The sequence below is a fragment of the Mytilus californianus genome, unplaced genomic scaffold (assembly GCF_021869535.1).
Source record: "Mytilus californianus isolate M0D057914Y unplaced genomic scaffold, xbMytCali1.0.p SCAF_9, whole genome shotgun sequence".
NCBI classification, from domain to species: domain Eukaryota; kingdom Metazoa; phylum Mollusca; class Bivalvia; order Mytilida; family Mytilidae; genus Mytilus; species Mytilus californianus.
In genome coordinates, this window is record NW_026262745.1 from 8,168,446 (window position 1) to 8,186,753 (window position 18,308).

Here is an 18,308-nt window from a genome sequence, read left to right on the forward strand (position 1 = left end):
ACAAAAATTCTATATAGCAACGTGCGATTCCCGGGAACATCATACTTTCAAGATTTGACAGACCTCTGAAAAAAGTTAGATCATACAATTTTCATCTACCTCGCGCTAAAAAAAAACACCAAATTATATTTGCAAATTGGAAAAGATTAAGCAAAGTTTTATATCCGTACTAAAAATCTTCTGCAATTATTTGAAATCAAACAAAAAATATGTTTCTCTCTGCCTGAATGCAATCGAAAACAAATTTTCATTTTATTCTTTATCTATTTGCAAAAGATTAAGGATGCTCCTTAAAACTGTAAATTATTAAAGACAGACTAAGGATAAATTACCAGTGAGTACTACCATCAAGGGAAATGAGTTTTCCATAAAGAAACTAATCCTCAATTCACAACCGTCCATGTACATGCAAAACTATGGATTTATTTTTGATATTTTACCTGCGAGATCATAAAAGACATATCTAACAAGAACTTCGATGGCAAAAATGAAACAATAAATGTTTTTTTTTTGTAGACGAGTAGCAAATTGAATAAGGAAATTTTGTTGAAATAAAATTAAAATATATGCACATCTTTCTAAGTAAAGTGGCAATACACGCATATAGAGTAACGTAGATGCAAAAGAATAATTTTATTAGTAGTAATTAACGACTATTTCATAGAATAAAGGATTATTGGTCGAACACGACACACGATTCATGATTTCCAATGTAGATAATTTAAAACAGGTTTATTTATTTGTTTCTATAGAATGCATTCCGATGTACACATGCTTTGCTATGATCGTTGAATGTTCAGCGAACAATATTACATGGTACGCAGGATGATATCAATCGACAACAAAATAGAAAGATTTAATTTTCGAAATCAGAGCATTCCTTAAATTCAACATTTAAAACAGTTTTTTTTAAGCACCAGCATGCATATTTTGATTAGATAAATATGAACTTGAGAATGACTGATGTACTTATCATTCTATCTAACAATTAGCATTGGTAGTATCGGCAGCTTTCTCTCCCTGAGTGGTCCCCAAGGGTGACTGGGGAATAGAAATATGGTCACTACAGGTCTCCTTCCGACCGGCAGTAAAACCGTTGCCAAAGTGGGCCGGGGCGTCCGTTTGGCCGTGCGGGATGTATCAAGTACGCAGTCACGTCCGGTCAGAATGGAGACGTTAAATCCGATACCTCGTGTAGAGAGAGTGTCAAGCTCTCTGCACGTTATGAACCCTAGCAACAACTCTTTGAGGGGTCCGTAGGTGTCCTTTTGCAAGGCCAAATTTCTGTCCCTATCCGATATACCCTCATTTTCCCGTGGCAGTCATATTTTCCCGACCTGCAACCTAGTTGACCTCTATTACCGGACCTACCTATTTTATTTATTGTTAATTTGTTCTCGTCCTGAACATTCATGAAACATTTCCCACTGGACGTTAAGCAAGCCAACCAACAATCAATCAATCTCCCTGAGCGCGGGAGGTCCTTTTTTAACGGCAGATGGACAGAAAGTCACAGGACAAAAAGTCACAGGACAGAAAGTCACAAATTTGATAGAACAAAAAGTCACAGAACAAAAAGTCACAAATAATTTGTTGACAAATGTTTGAATATATAAGAGAAAAATCTTGAAATACTTACTTTTTATTACATATATATTTTTTATAGTTTAAGAAATTGTTCATTAGTCTTGATAAATGAAGATTCATTAAATTTTAATCATGCAAAGGATATATTTCTTAGCACCATAAAGCCGTTTAGGTACAAAACCACTTTGACATTTTGTTTTCTATAGGGAACATGGTACAATAGATCATTTTCGAGTCCTAATTCCAGCGTATTGTGTACAAAATTCCAAGTGTTACCTTATTATACTTGTCTTGAATGGTTGATAAAGAAATATCATGGCGAGATGTACAAATATGCAGCTACGTGCGATTTAAGGTAGATTCATGGTATACCGCCATCTTGGATTGTACAATCCCAGTACAAAATCGGTCTAGTTATTTGCCTAAATCTGCAAATTTGGAGACAGATTTACAAATTATTGGTTAGATTGTTTATTTGTGTAAATAAAAATTGGTGATTCATTGTACAACTCAAAATATTTAAACAAATATCAAATTTTGTGTTTTAGAATCAATTTTTTCAAATAAGCCATTTCAGGGAAGATAACTCTTTTAGTAAAAAATATATACTGGACTGATAGGGAAATTTTTAATTTTTGACTTGTAGCAAGAAAACAAGTTCGGCGACACCATTTTTTCTTTTTATTTTCTTAAAACATATTATAAAACCTATCTTCTCACAATTTATTTCAAAATTCTATCTCATAGGTTTTTTTTATGCACACAAATGTGTTTTTTCATGAACAATCTAACCAAATTTAGGCAATTTTAAAACGACTCATAGCTTGGAAAATAGCACGGTGACCCATAGTTTTTATTATATCTTTGAAAAAAGCATAGTAAAATCTTCATTTTGGCAAAGTATAAGAAAATTCTATCTAAAGAAATATATACCTATGATCTACCTTAAAACCTTTGTCACAACTATTTGAGGGGTCCGTATATGGCCTTTTGTATGGCAAAATCCAGGTACCTATTCAGAATAACCTCTCAATCGAACGCCTTTTAACCAGTGGACTCTCTTTGAACAACTTGCCTGTATGATCCATTGTTAATTCGTTCTTGTCATTGATATGCACGAAATATATGCTGACGGGCATCGCTTATCACAAACACAAATGTACTGAGTTAATTAAGCAATAATGACTTTAAGTGTCGAAATTGTAAAGCAGTCATAATCTTTTGCGGGGCAATGAAATCGGCAACATTTTTCAAAAAAAAATATTACTAACAAGTATTTTTACTATAAGATTTTTTTGTGAAAAGAGCTCCAGGAACTTTAGCACTTATGGGATATATATTTTACAGAATCAGTTATCTAGTTCAAAGCTACTTTAAGTCAGTTGTTTTTTGTTGTTTTTTTTTCATGGTTAGTCAGTTTCAATACAAACGTTTATAAATTATATTCTGTTCATATTTATCCCTATCCAGCTGTTAAGGCTGTTTTCATTCTTTTACGTGTCATCTATAAATAGGCTTTCTACCGATGCAATGTCAAAAACAAAACGGTAATGAGTGATGCGACCCTATCTCAATGGGTTTGTAACACTCGTTTTAATAATCAAAGATTCGCCATTGTTAAAATTTAAAGTTTACCATCATACGTGTTTACAGTTTTTACACAATGTTCAAAAATAAAGAAATTTTCCGCATCTCAGATTTACTTATTCATTAGCTTTCCTCACTTTTTAAATACTATAGATTCATTATTATATATATTATTCGTTGCATACATCTTTTCGTTCATTTCCTGGTTACAGGGATACCACGAATTTAAATGTTCAACGATTTGCTAATCCTTTACAAGAATTTATGCATGCATTTTAAAAACCAAGGTAATCAAATATCCACGAAAAGCAAGTTTTCTCCAATCCTCGAAAATGAGTACTCATGAAAATAAATGAATATACAGGAGGTAGAATGCAGAATGACATATTAAACACACATTTCCTATGAATTAATAGGGGTCGATGACAGTCACGTGTAAGTTTTAATATTGTGATAATTACACATAGATCTGCTTAGTCCTATAAAGATAGTTCCAATATTATCGATTTCAAATGATAAATATCAGTTTAAATCATAATGGGGTTAAAGTTTAAACAGTATCTATATGACTTACCTGCATGTGATAGGACGGATATTTATCATTAACCTTTATTATTATAGTATTAGGACTGTTTAGTTGCATAAAGTATTTATGCTTTCATTTAATTGAGTAAGTATTTTTTAGAAATATGATAAACGTTTTAATTCCCCTAGAACACTTTTTAAATCTGTGTAATAAACTGTGATGACATACAGCAGAGTATACACAAGTTGTATCAGGCATTATTAAGTATGGGCAAAATGCTAAACACTTTAAACTTGTTTATAATAAGGATAATTAAGAAGATATTTAACATGTACTAGAAGCAACTCCTCGTTCGTGGGAGAACTCTTTGAATCGGGTATATGGCATTTAAAGCAAATTCACATCCAACTAAAAATTCTACAAAAAATTGGAAGGTTTTTTTTCAAATATGTTAATATTCATTTATTTTAAGGGTACCGCCATAGAATGTTTGACTTTACACAATAGAATCAAAGAGTTTCGACAAAATCATTTTGCAATTTGTTTGTGATAGTGATGCAAATCCTGGTTATTAAGTAGCTCGTTTTCATCTTGTAGCTTTAATGACCTTGAATATGACAGTGCTTTTTATTATAATAACGAATTGTTTTGCTTTAGTAAACATAGAACATGGTTACGATTCTGGATTTGCCAACCACTACAGTAATTCACATTACAGATTTTCTGAACTGGGAAGAAAAGTTCGACTTGGCATGGGCTATACCTGCATGGAAAGATCTCTTTAATTCGACAAAAGTTTGGCAATATATTGAACTAGACTGTGGTGAATTGGAATCAAAGGTCGACATACAGCGGAGTATACACAAATTTGTATCATGCATTGTAAAGTATGGGCGAAATGTTAAAAACCTTAAACTATATTTTCATAAAGAAAATTTAGAAGATATTTTACATGTACTAGAAGCAACGTCTATTTCGTGTTGGAACCTACATGATCTTGCAATTGGGTATATGCCATTTATAAACATTTCACAACCAACTCAAAATTTTACAAAATCGTTCTCCTCATTCGTTTGCAACCTTTTGGCAAAATGTCCAGGTCTTAATTCTGTTGATATATCGTCTTTTAAGCCTTCGATAGATAATGACGAGGGACTTTCAACTCTTTTGTCAATGATACAAGATCAGCATGTAGGGCATAAAATTTCAGGGATAGATTTTCTTTTGATAAGCCCTTATGAAAACTTTGACTATATGAAATTCTTCAACGTATTTGACAATTTGAGGAAGTTGGCAATCAGACGCGAATGCATAACGGGTAATTGCCTTCTGCAAATGGTAGATAGAAGTCTCTCTGAATTAGCTTTGTACGGAGATAGTGAATCAGATGACATTTCAGTTCCCAACGATGAAAGCTTAAATGATCAAATTTGGAATAAGATACTAACAAAACGCCCAACTTTTCTTGTTGACTTGGAAATTAAACAGTTGCCAGTAGTACTAGAAGACTTTCCATGTGTGATGCCTTTACGAAATATTGGACTGACCTTTTTCACCAGTGATCTAAAACTAATAGATCTTTTGAAGCACTTCACAAAGTTCTATTCCAAAACGCTGGTTAATCTTTCATTCGTCTTTGACAATTCAGAAGAGGATGGAGGGTTTGAGTTTGATGAGCAGTTCCGTAGGCTATCTTTTGGTCTGTTGGAACTGGTAAGGGCGTGTCCTAAATTATCCTTCTTACGATACAATCTGCCAATTAACAGTGCAACAATACTGTGTATAGCAAAAGAACGAAAGATGCAAGAACTTATTTTTTATAAAAATCAAGTATCGTACATTATAGAAACCGATAAATCGTCATATAATATAAAAATAGAATGGCTAAAAGAGTGTGGATATGACCAAACAAAGCTCGAAGATACTGTTTCATCAATATGTAATAAAGAATGGCACGTGTTACCGGACGAAGAATATGAAATTCTAAATCATTAATTTGTTATTTGATATGAGTGACATTAATTACATTAGTTCGTAAATCTCTTGTAGTTGTAGATAATATTCAAAAGACAGTAGGTTTTCATTTGGTATAAGTTGTGCTTTTAAACTATCCGATGTGTTGTTTTGTTGGTAATAATAATATTATAAAGCTTCTACAAGACAAAAATAAAAAACTTTAGCATAACAAAACCATTAAATTGCACACTCAGATATATTGATTATGTTCCATACTTTTTAACATCCTAGAGTTATTTGGTAATCGATGGTACGTTATACTTACACAATCACTCCTACGTCATATCTAAATTATCTTTAAATTGATACTGATAAGATTGTTGAATAATTGACGCATGGTGATTTTAGTCTTATCTGTTCTCAATTCTCCATTCTTCAGTCACAACATATCATTTACCAAATGTCTAACTCTTTGCATTGACGGGTCTGGTTTATTATGACATGCACTAGTAAACGTATAATAACGTTCAGTCATGTGTCAAAGTGAAATGCAATTTAACAAAATTGTTTGAAGTACTATATTGGTTTATATATAGTTGTAAGTTATCACGTCTTTCTTTAATATTTTATAAATAGTATAATATAGTATTCTATAATTGACTGATTACTTCCTGTGCAATAGAAACTTCAACATGCATATTCAGCAAAGAACAACAATGACAAAAATATAATTTGGTCCTACAAAATTGGTCGGAGAAATAATGGCAGGAATTTCGACTGCAACTGGTAGATGAGGGTATATTCGATAGGGTCAGACATTGTTTCTTACAAAAGTCAACTTTCGTACCCCTCAAAGAGTTGTGTTCATGTTTTTAACGTACTGAATATACGGCACTCTCCATGCACGAGTCATTAGATTAAACTTCACACATGTGACCAGACGTGGACCATCGGTTACTTGAATATGTTTACTGCCAGATAGAATTCTGATGATGACCATATTCCTAACACCATTCAACTTTTATCGTTGGGTTAGAGTTTTTCTATGGATGAAGTTAGCATGTCTGTATAATTGGAACAATACGAAATGATGATACAATAAGGTTACTATATAGGTTGAATTGTAAAGAAAAAAAATGTTTAAGTATTTTAATTACTTTTAAATGAAAACGCGCCTTGCTACATTTCGATTTAATATATTAATAATAATATTTATAACTAGTAAATAGAATGGTTGATAGAGTGACAAATTATTTTGTTAAAACGATTTTAGTTTAGTACATATTTGTTTTTATTAAGTGTCCATTATATTTTATCCATATTTCTAAAATATATAAAGGCACCGAAAAGGTGAATATTAATCTCCTTTTGACATAAACAAACTTTGTCATCCGTTTTGGGGTTAAAAGTTGACATTACAATGTGTCTATTTCATATCAATTACCTTATTACTCAAACACCTCATTAAAAATGCCTTTTATTTTTTGGTTTTACCATCTCTTCAAAGTATGTATTTCAAATATGTTTGCCTTTTGCCTCACTGAAGAGACATGCATAGTCATAAAGTGTATCGAGTGCAGTATATATGGTACCGATAACGTTTTTAAAACATGAAGTAAAAAAATAAATGTTGTAATGAGCACGCGATCTCGCTCCCTTTTGAGTTACTGCGATTTCATTATTTTTGTAAGTTACCTTGATTTGTCTCCTCCTAATCGATTTACGAGTTTTGAACATCGATAATATGCTATCGCCTTAGTTTTCTCAATGTTAATAAGGTTTGTAATTTTAATTTGAGATAATCTCTGTATTTAGCCGAAAACGAAATGAAGTGATCAATTCATTTTTCAAATTTGTAAGTCGAAGAAAAACTGATATTTTTTTTTAAATCTTTTGTCGTAATGTCGGGTTTTAAACCGACCCCTTTTGACGATTTATAAATGTAAATCTAGCTACGAGACAAACAATTGTATATGTGGTATCCTTTATTACCTTTATTTCATTTTTGATGGGATAGATAGCTGCACTGGGCAATCATTTTATTGTTGTCTTTACAGTAACGACTTACGTGTTAGACTTGTACGTCTCTGTTGGAGAGTTGTCTCATTGGAAATCATACCGTATCTTCCTATTTTTAAAGTTTGAGGTATTTAAGCTGGAAAAAAATGGTTTAACCCCTACCTCACTACATGCCTATACCAAGGCAAACTATCTGTACAATGTTTTTTTCGATGCTGTTCGTCTTAGTATGTTCGTCTATTTCATTCGGAGGAGCCTGATGTTGGTGTGGTCTGTTGTAATGTCCGGTATGTTCGGTATTCGTGTCATTCTTATTATGTATTAGTCAGTATATATGAAGTATAAAAGTAAAATGATTTTGTTATAAAGATTCCTGTTAAGATAAATAGCAAGTTATACCTAATAGTCATTTATATTCTATATACATTTAAAAAGCCTGTACATTTAAATGTAGTCACTTTTCAAAAGTGATGACAAAAAAGACATACAAGGGAAACTGCATATCTGAAAATTATTTTCGCATATGCAATGTAACAAACGAAAATTGTTTTCTATGTTGTGATTTGTATACTGTTGTTTGTCTTTAAGTCGTTTTTTGTTATAGCCATGGCGTTATAAGTTTGTCATCCACTTAAAAGTTTGAATATCCGATTATTTTGATATCTTCCACTTCTCTTGTCATATTTACAAGGTTTTCGACTGGAACATAACGATTTATTACAATTAAGTAAAATATTAAACCTGGAATCTAGTTATTTCCTAATTATAAAAATCAACGCAGAAGAAGCGTGTGGGAGATAAACAACGAAGAGGCTACACATCACAATCACTAAATCAGAGGAAGGCACGAAAATATGACGTCATAATCAAATTTAGGCCAATGAACAATTGTGATCAAACGAACGATTATAAAAAAGAAATATAAAAGTAAAATCGCAAAAATACTGAACTCCGAGGAAAATTCAAAAAGGAAAGTCCCTCATCAAATGGCAAAATCAAAAGCTCAAACACATCAAACGAATGGATAACAACTGTCATATTCCTGACTTGGTACAGGCATTTCATATGTAGAAAATGGTGGATTAAACCTGGTTGTATAGCTAGCCAAACCTCTCACTTGTATGACAGTCGCATCAAATTCCATTATATTGACAACGATGCGTGAACAAAACAAACAGACACAATAGGTAAAACCGATTGCTTAGAATTAATCACATTTTATTCTATAAATACGCGGTTTCCTATTTTTATATTGTTATGGTATGAATTTATGAGGATAATGACATGTTGGTGGATGACAATTAGCCCAGTAATGTTGTTTCTCTTCTACCCACGTGGTATTATAACATCTCATTGGAGGACAACAATGTCCAGACATTGGTCGATAACATTTATAACCTATAGAATAATTGAAAAAAATCATTAGTTACAGCTATATGTATTTATTTGGGATTTATATTTGAGTAAAAAACAAATGATGTTACTGAAGAATTTAGATGGTCTGTAAAGATTAATGACGATGCTATTTTAAAAATGTTATTTTGAACATTATTGTGGTTTTTCCCTATATTTTGGCATAGTGCATTCATCTTGGAATACATTTATTATTTAATGAGTATTTAATTTGACATGTAAGAATTATCTGATTTATCTGGTTTCCATTTAAGACATCGTAGGCCTCGATGGCCGAGTGGTTTAAGTTATTCATCTACAGCAATCACTAGCCAGCTGTCAACACAGAGGTTATCAGTCCGAATCCCGCACGTGGCAGGTGCCTTCGACTCTTATCTAAATTGACTAGGATTTTGAGTTTTCTGTGAAGGTTTGTGGTTCTCTCTGGGCACTCCGGCTTCCTCTATCCAGCACAAAGTGGCCGCCATGACATAGCCAATAGTGCTGAAAGTGTTGTTAATTTAACACCAACAATCAATCAGTCAAATAAACACATCGTTATCATTAGAAACGAAAATGGTGTCATACCTTTATATTGTATGAAATAAACGTTCATAAATGTATGAAAACATGTAAACACAGTCTGACTCTTTATAATTTACGCTTGGCATTATTTAAGAACTACTTCAAAACTCAAGAAACGCGCTTTCTTTTTGTACTTTTTTGTTTTGTCTTTTTATGTTTTTATCTTTATCATTGATAATTTTGAAAACATAGGTTGTTATTAGAAACCAATTTTGGATAACATTTCATGTTAATAAAGATAAAACGTTTATAAACCACAAGAAAAGAAAACAATCTTCTTTCTTTTTCATCTGTAAGTTCTGTAGAAATGCAAACAGAGGAACAAAACATGGCCTTATTTTCAGACCGCCTTTAATTTTTACTTCTGGTTTTCTGGGTCATTAACGATTAAATTGATTTTCCTTTGCTGTACACGTATGACAATATCGCATGCATAATAAAATACTTCCTTTGTTTTATTCATCTTTATACACTTACCTGATTCGCATCCACAAGAAGAATCACAAACATCACCTTTCTTACCAAGTACACTGGAACAAGTTCCACTTAAACCTCATGGGCTAATAAATAAATGGGGTATACATTCATATCATCAGAAAGATATCGAAAGAGACTGAGGATACATAGGGAAAATCAAAACTGAAGAGTCGAAGTACTAAAAACGACAAAACAAACCAACGGCCTTCATAAACTACATACAAAAGTATAGACTGAGCAACACGAACCCAACCAAAACAAAAGCAGCTACTGCGGAAGGGTTAGCAGAACCTTAATGCACATGGGACAAACGTAGTTTATGAATATAATAACAATGAAGTAAAATTGTAAGAATATGTTTATTATATGATTGAATGTTTTTAATCCTATTATACTAGCTGAAAAGAAATTTTCAGGATATAACACGTGGTATTTAAAACAAAATGATCATAAAAATGATCCGAACCAGTTAAAGCGTATAAATAATTCGAGAGAAAAAAGGTTAACAAGGTATGTTGGATGTATTTGTCACCACCATACGACAGTTGGAAGATTCATTTTGTTTTACTGTGCATGTGTGTATGTTATTAAAATTGTCTTCTTCAATATTAGAATAAAAACTGCAGTAAAGTCAGAAAGAAATTTTTGAAGAAAAATGAAAAAAAAAACTTGATATGCCAATATGTCAAACATGATAAACCAGGGAGTGATATGCGTGAGCTTGTGAATAACTAACTTAAACGAAAACAAGTTTACTGAACATTTCTTGCTTGATCCTACCTCCTGAAAATAATCCTAAATCTCAGTCCATATATTATTAAGTATTTATAGCTAGGCTTGGTAGAATTTCTGAAACCATAAAATAAAACAAATTCGTTTCGCACTCTCTCGTTATTAAAATATCAATAATAACTTGCGTTAACAGGCTTCCAGTATTTACAATTACGCTAGTACATTAATCATACACAGTGTGCGGGACAAATTTGCCATTCCAGAATTGGTAAACCTGACATTTTACTGGTAAGAGATATTGTAAACATTCTTCAATACTAGTAAAGCAATAACATACAAAAGTGTTGTTGCTGGTCTGCAGTAATTGTATGATTGTTAGCATCCCTACACCAAGGTGCGGTTGAATTACAGTCATGTGATTTGGTACATTTGGTATCTCTTCTTAAATGATAATTGGTACACCACACAATTCCTAATACACTCTACAAAGAAGGTAAATGACGCAGTCAGTTTCAACGATGAAGATAATTTTTAGCCATTGCCAATAGCCGATCCTTGTTAAATTTAATGACAACGTTCCTATATTTTGTAAAAATAAATATTATGTATTGATTTGGGGAACAAAATACCTTATATAATAGAAGAAAAACAAATCCAAAAAGGCTGTTTCGCTCATTTTGAAGTACAGCATTTATTTTTCTTCTATTTAAATACACTTCTTTGTGTTCCTTTTTTTCTGTTTTAATAGAAACGATATTCCATAGCTAGGGTTCCTTAAAGTAAACTCATCTCTTAAAAAGTCTTACGAAGGCCATAGAGATAAGATTGACAATTATGAAATATCTGTGTTGTGAATGACCATGAATATTAGTATGTTCCTCTAGTTGTAGCCAAAATACTGTCATCATCTATTCAAATGTAACATCATATAATGCGACAAATAACCCGAATATTAACTTCCCATTAGCAAAAAGACAGGTGCGACCAGTGGTGCATGGACATTTTAACCGTCTAAACAATACGACTTCACCTCGATTTTGGTGAATTTGAGTTGCTCAATCTTCAAATTACTGTGACGAACATGTGGATTGATGAACGTCTTTTTGTTGTTTCATTTGATTATGATGTTGGCTTTTTTTCATTCTTTTTATTGTTTTTGAAATACTTTGAGGCACTGATAGAAAAACAACGCTTTTGGAATACGTAAAATCTAAAATAAAACCTCAAATCACAACTTTCATAAATACGTGTTTTTTCTGTAGCCTATATAGCTAGTTGTGAAAAAATAAATCTTCCTGTAAAAAAACATTGCCCATATAAACATGTATTCACATGATATTCCATTTTCATCTATTGTCATGGAGGATGCAGTTTAAAGAACAACGCGTTATAACCTTACAGTTAAAACTTCCTTAATATACCCCTTTTGAACATGAACAGGAAAGAAGAGGATATTTAATAGATAAATGTACCTAATATGTACATGTACATTTTTTGTGCCAAGACCATGGAATACATCGAGCATTCCTAACTCGTAGATAGAATTTTTTATAGTATTAGGAACGATTCGTTTAAGTCCGATTTTCTTAAAATTTCTTCTGTGCATTAATAATCAGATTTGTAGAAAACTAATCCTTTCATAATCTGTTGCATTTAGAGACAAAGGTCATTTACATAAAAGGAGGATGTATAATAAGAGCCATTATTTTGCCCCTGAAACAGCAAATTAGTAAAATTAATCAAGCCATTCAAAATAATGGCACGTTTATTGATGAATGAACAGATTAATATCATCCGGACACTTTGGAGCACAAAAGTAACTGTGATGTTGAAATTGACATAATTGACCTACAATTATGGCAATTTTGTTCATAGTTTTTTGTAAAAAGGATATGAGCAAAGCCTTTACCTAAACAATTTTCTATACAGATTTACATCTTTTTTGGTAAAATAAATCTTGTAGCAAAATATTTTTTTTTTGTAAAGTATTGGCTCTCATATAAATATTTAAGACAAGATCTGATAATGATACTATTTTAGCATATTTTACAGGTTACTAACTAAATTCAAGAAGTTTACCGAATGCAGATATGAAAATATAAAAATAATGATGTCTGACAGACTAATGCCTGATAACCTCTGAAGGATGATTTTTATTGATTTATGATACCTCCTTATTTTCAAATTAGCATGACCGATAATAGATTAGTTTTATCGCACCTAGTCCTTTTGTGCATGTTATATTTTGATGGGTTTTTTTCAAAGCTGAGTTGAGAGGTTATAAGGATGTATGATAACAGATTGTGTATCTTCCTATTACAGTTTCCAGTCTATTAGAGGCTGAAAGCCTTATACTACTACAAGTTTAACCTTTCAAAAAAGGTATGGAGCGCTTCGCACTATCATAAATTACGTCAACATGTATCAACAATTGTTGATCGTGTCTTCAATACCCATACTGTAATTTTATTCCTTATCATCCGTATTTGATATTTTCCCTGTCTGGTACATGTTCCCAGTTCTATATCTCATTGTAGCCAATATAACTTTAGCCAAATCACGATGCAGCAAATCAGACTCGATATTTGTTAAGTAATAATTTCAAGACGACGTGAATGTCGAGGCGAATGAAACTTATAGCTTCACACAGTAGTGGGAAGCAAATACGAAATTGAGCATTCATTTATCCATATCACTTCAACATTATCAATTAATCAAAATTAACTGCCTAAGAAAAACTATTCATTCATCGGGTATCGGATCGAATCTTGATTACTCATACTGTAAATTTTCCGTATTTGATATCTTCTCCTGTCCGGTACATTTTCCAAATTCTATATCTAATTCTAGCCAATAGAATTATTCCAAAATCATAAGACAACCAATGAGAACTTATATTTGTTACGTAATGATTTCAAGATGGCATGAATATTGTATGAACTAATAGCTTCACACAATGATGCGAAGCAATTAACTCATCATAGATACCAGGATTAAAATTTTGTACGCCAGGCGCGCTTTTTGTCTACAAAAGACTCATCAGTGATGCGCTCAAAAAACATAAATAGACAAAATAAAGTGCGATATTAAAAAGCATTGAGGACCCAAAATTCCGTAAGGTTTTGCCAAATACAGCTAAGGTAATCGTGTTCCTGGGGTAGACAATCCTATGTATTTCGAAAATTTAAAATTTTGTAGCAATGTTATATGGTGCATAGCTAACATAGCACTGAGCTCAGTCAATTATTTACAGGATATTAATAGTACGGAAGTGTTGACATCGTATTTGTGACCTTAATGATGGTATCATCACCTCAGTAGTCGGTGCATAGGAACTGGCATGAATTAAAGTGTGCTTTTTTTAAATTCTCCGTTGATAGATTTAAAATTTATTTAGAAACTAAGAGTTTTGGTATCGTAAGGTTTTCAACATCCATCAATTTTATTGTTCACAGTCAAAAGGTCATACTGGGCATCCAATTAATTTTATATTAATCAAATTAAAAATTGCAATATGATCAATAATATACGTTAAAAGTGCAAGTCTTTCTAAAAACCTTCTTTTTTATAATAAAATGGTACAACACTTGTGTTAAAAAAAGACAGCAAATTCCTAAATAACTTAATACCAAATGTGCATTATAAAAACAAATTTTCCGTTCAAAATGCTGCCAAATGATCAGTTTGTTTACGAAATAATTTTGGTGGTGTACTGAAGATGCACTACCTGAGATAACAGTAAATTATACTTACCAGTATGATGAAATACTTCATCATTCTTATATCCTTATCTTCAAATGAAGTTCATACACGCTTTCTTTTTCTAATCATAATGTACTAAACGAAAGTGGGCGTTTTGATAACCGCATTAATCAAGAAACACATACGATCCAAAAGAATAAATCTTGTAATCTTCATGAGTTCAGAATATTTATTGTGAAAGCTTCTGAACTATTGGTTGGGCTGTTTGTTACAGTAGCAGTTACATTTTTATTTTTGCATAGTATCATAAAGTTACATCATACTACATCATTTCTAGTATTCAGCTATGTTTTTTTAAAGGTAAGCACACTTTAGTATTGGAAGCGTACAAATGTCATAGCTTTTATTTCTATGTTTCTAAAGAAATTGATATTCAGCACATTCCGTGACTAAGATTTAAAATTGAGGATTATATTTTATATAACCGTAATATGCTGATGCATGGAAAAGATGAAGAGAAGGTAGATCTTGACAATCTGAACAATTTTTTCCTGTCAGATTTTTATCTATTCAACACTTTTTAAGATATAAGACGATATTGTTTTGGCACTTTAGCGGTTTTTTTTTAATTTTTATCCATGGCTCCCATGTTGGTTGGCAGGCGGGATCATCGGACTTTTTTTTTAAATATTAGCCTCTCTGTGTACAAGTAAATGTAAGTTATGTATGTTCTCTATAATATGAAAATAAATTAATATAAAGTGAAAATAAATGAAAATAAAGTAGGTTAAATGCAGAATGACATATTAAACGCACATTTCCTATGAATTAATATGGGTCGCTGACAGGCAATTGTAAGTTTTAATATTGTGATAGTTACACATAGACCTGCTTAGTCCTATAAAGATAATTCCATTGTAATAGATTTCAAATAATAATTATCAGTTTATATCATAGTGGGGTCAAAGTTTAAACAGTATCTATAAGACTTACCTTCATGTGATAGGACGGATATTTATTATTTAACCTTATTAGGACTGACTATTCGCATAAAGTATTTATTTTTTCATATTTAATTGAGTAAGTGTTTTTTAATAATATGATAAAAGATTTAATTCCTGTGGAACACCTTTAAAATATGTGTAATAAATATATTCCTCATTTGTCGTGCAAACTTACTCACTTAGTGTAATTTAACATCACAATTTGATCTGTGAAGTATTCTTTTTATGCTATCACTTATGACACTATAAAGGATAGATTAAACTTATTATTTATGGTGTTATATTTAATTTAAAAAAAAACAATGATTACACAATAAATTGAACTAAACTGTGATGACATAGAGTAGAGTATATACAAGTTGTATCAGGCATTATTAAGTATGGGCAAAATGCTAAACACCTTAAACTTGTTTATAATAAGGATAATTAAGAAGATATTTAACATGTACTAGAAGCAACTCCTCGTTCGTGGTAGAACTCTTTGAATCGGGTATATGGCATTTAAAGAAAATTTACATCCGACTCAAAATTCTACAAAAAAATGGAAGTTTTTTTTTTTTTCAAATTGTTAATATTCATTTATTTTAAGGGTACCGCCATGAATGTTTGACTTTACACAATAGAATCAAAGAGTTTATACAAAATTATTTGACAATTTGTTTGGGATAGTGATGCAAATCATGGTTATTAAGTAGCTCGTTTTCATCTTGTAGCTTTAATGACCTTTAATATGATAGTGCTTTTTATTATTATGACGAATTGTTTTGATTTAGTAAACACAGAACATAGTTACGATTCTGGATTTGCCAACCACTACAGTAATTCACATTACAGATTTTCTGAACTGGTAAGAAAAGTTCGCCTTGGCATGGTCTAAACCTGTTTGAAGAGATCTCTTTAATTCGACAAAAGTTTGGCAATATGTTGAACTAGACTGTGATGAATTGGAATCCAAGGTCGACATACAGCGGAGTATACACAAATTTGTATCATGTATTGAAAAGTATGGGCAAAATGTTAAAGACTTTAAACTATATTTCTATAAAGAAAAGCTAGAAGATATTTTACATGTACTAGAAGCAACGTCTAGTTCGTGTTTGAACCTTCATTATCTTGGAATTGGGTATATGCCATTTAAAAACATTTCAAAACCAACTCAAAATTTTACAAAATCGTTCTCCTCATTCGTTTGCAACCTTTTGGCAAAATGTCCAGATCTTAATTCTGTTGATATATCGTCTTTTAAGCCTTTGATAGATAAGGACGAGGGACTTTTAACTCTTTTTTCAATCAAACACGATCAGCATGTAGGGCATAAAATTTTCTTTTGATAAGCCCCTATGGAAACTTTGACTATATGAAATTCTTCAGCGTATTTGAAAATTTGAGGAAGTTGGCAATCAGACGCAAATGCATAACAGGTAATTGCCTCCTGCAAATGGTAGATAGAAGTCCCTCTGAATTAGCTTTGTACGGAGATAGTGAATCAGATGACATTTCAGTTCCCAACGATGAAAGCTTAAATGATCATATTTGGAATAAGATACTAACAAAACGCCCAACTTTTCTTGTTGACTTGGAAATTAGACAGTTGCCAGTAGCACTAGAAGACTTTCCATGTTTTATACTTTTACGAAATATTGGACTGACCTTCTTCACAACTGATCTAGAACTAATAGACCTTTTGAAGCACTTTACAAAATGCTATTCCAAAACACAGGTTGATCTTTCATTCGTCCTTGACGATTCAGAGGAGGATGGAGGGTTTGATTTTGATGAGCAGCTACAATCTGCCAATTAACAGTGCAACAATACTGTGTATAGCAAAAAAAAAGGGAGATGCAAGAATTTTGTCTTTATGAAAATCAAGTATCATACATTATAGAAAATGATATATCGTCACATAACATGAAAGTAGAATGGTTGAAAGAGTGTGGATATGACCAATTCAACCTCAAAGATACCGTTTCACCAATATGTAATAAATAATGGCACTTGTTACCGGACAAAGAATATGAAATTCTAAATCATAATTTTTTTTAATTTTATATGAGTGATATTTTGAAATATTTTTTCACAAATTCGCTTAAAGTTGTGTATTTTCAAAAATAGTAGTTTTTTATAGGTGTAAGTTACCAAACCAGCCGATGTTTTTTTTTGTCGGTATGAAGAATTCTACAAAGTTTTTACGAGACAAAAATATAATACGTTAGCATAGTAAACTCATTAAATTACACACTGACATATATTGATTATGTTCTACCACGTTCCTCATTTCACTATGGAGTACTTAGCATTCCAGATGAAGGTAAATTCAGAAAAGCACTATGGACGCACAAAAGTAATAAAATGGTCAGTTTATTTTCAAAACTTAAGTCGAAGAGATTTTGATAATGCTATGGAAAAAAAACGACAAACGACAAAAAGACAAACAAATCCACAAAATACTACATTAAAAATATAGGACTGAAGAAAACAAGCTCCACCAAAAACATTGGTTAATCTTGGTTGCTTCGAAAGGGTAAGAATATCCTGCTTCACTAGATACGTCAGTCATGTAGTTCATTATAAGTACAAATTTGGTAATGTTACAATTAAAGAAAAGAAGAAGAGATTGTGATTACGGCAATTAGGACATATCCGTGTTCATCTTTGGTCAACTTGTGATGACGTGCGAAAACTTTCGAAAGGATGACTTGTACTTTATCACTTGAAACTCTTGGTTCAACAGCAACCATGTA

General features: G+C 31.8%; 1 protein-coding gene and 1 long non-coding RNA gene across 2 annotated transcripts in view; both read right to left on the minus strand.

Annotated features, from left to right (window-relative positions):
• Positions 1-8,928: 8,928 nt before the first annotated feature.
• LOC127714986 (uncharacterized) overlaps positions 8,929-18,308 on the minus strand; it is an 82,718-nt gene continuing 73,338 nt past the window's right edge. The window contains exon 4 of the mRNA XM_052221026.1: positions 8,929-9,073. Coding sequence (XP_052076986.1) covers positions 8,931-9,073 — 143 coding nt within the window. The 3' untranslated portion in view covers positions 8,929-8,930. The remainder of the gene's footprint in view (positions 9,074-18,308) is intronic.
• LOC127715007 (uncharacterized) lies at positions 11,281-14,687 on the minus strand. The gene is made up of 2 exons (XR_007988062.1): positions 14,615-14,687; positions 11,281-11,343 (listed from the first exon to the last, which is right to left on the minus strand). It is a non-coding gene; the product is annotated as an uncharacterized LOC127715007 (long non-coding RNA).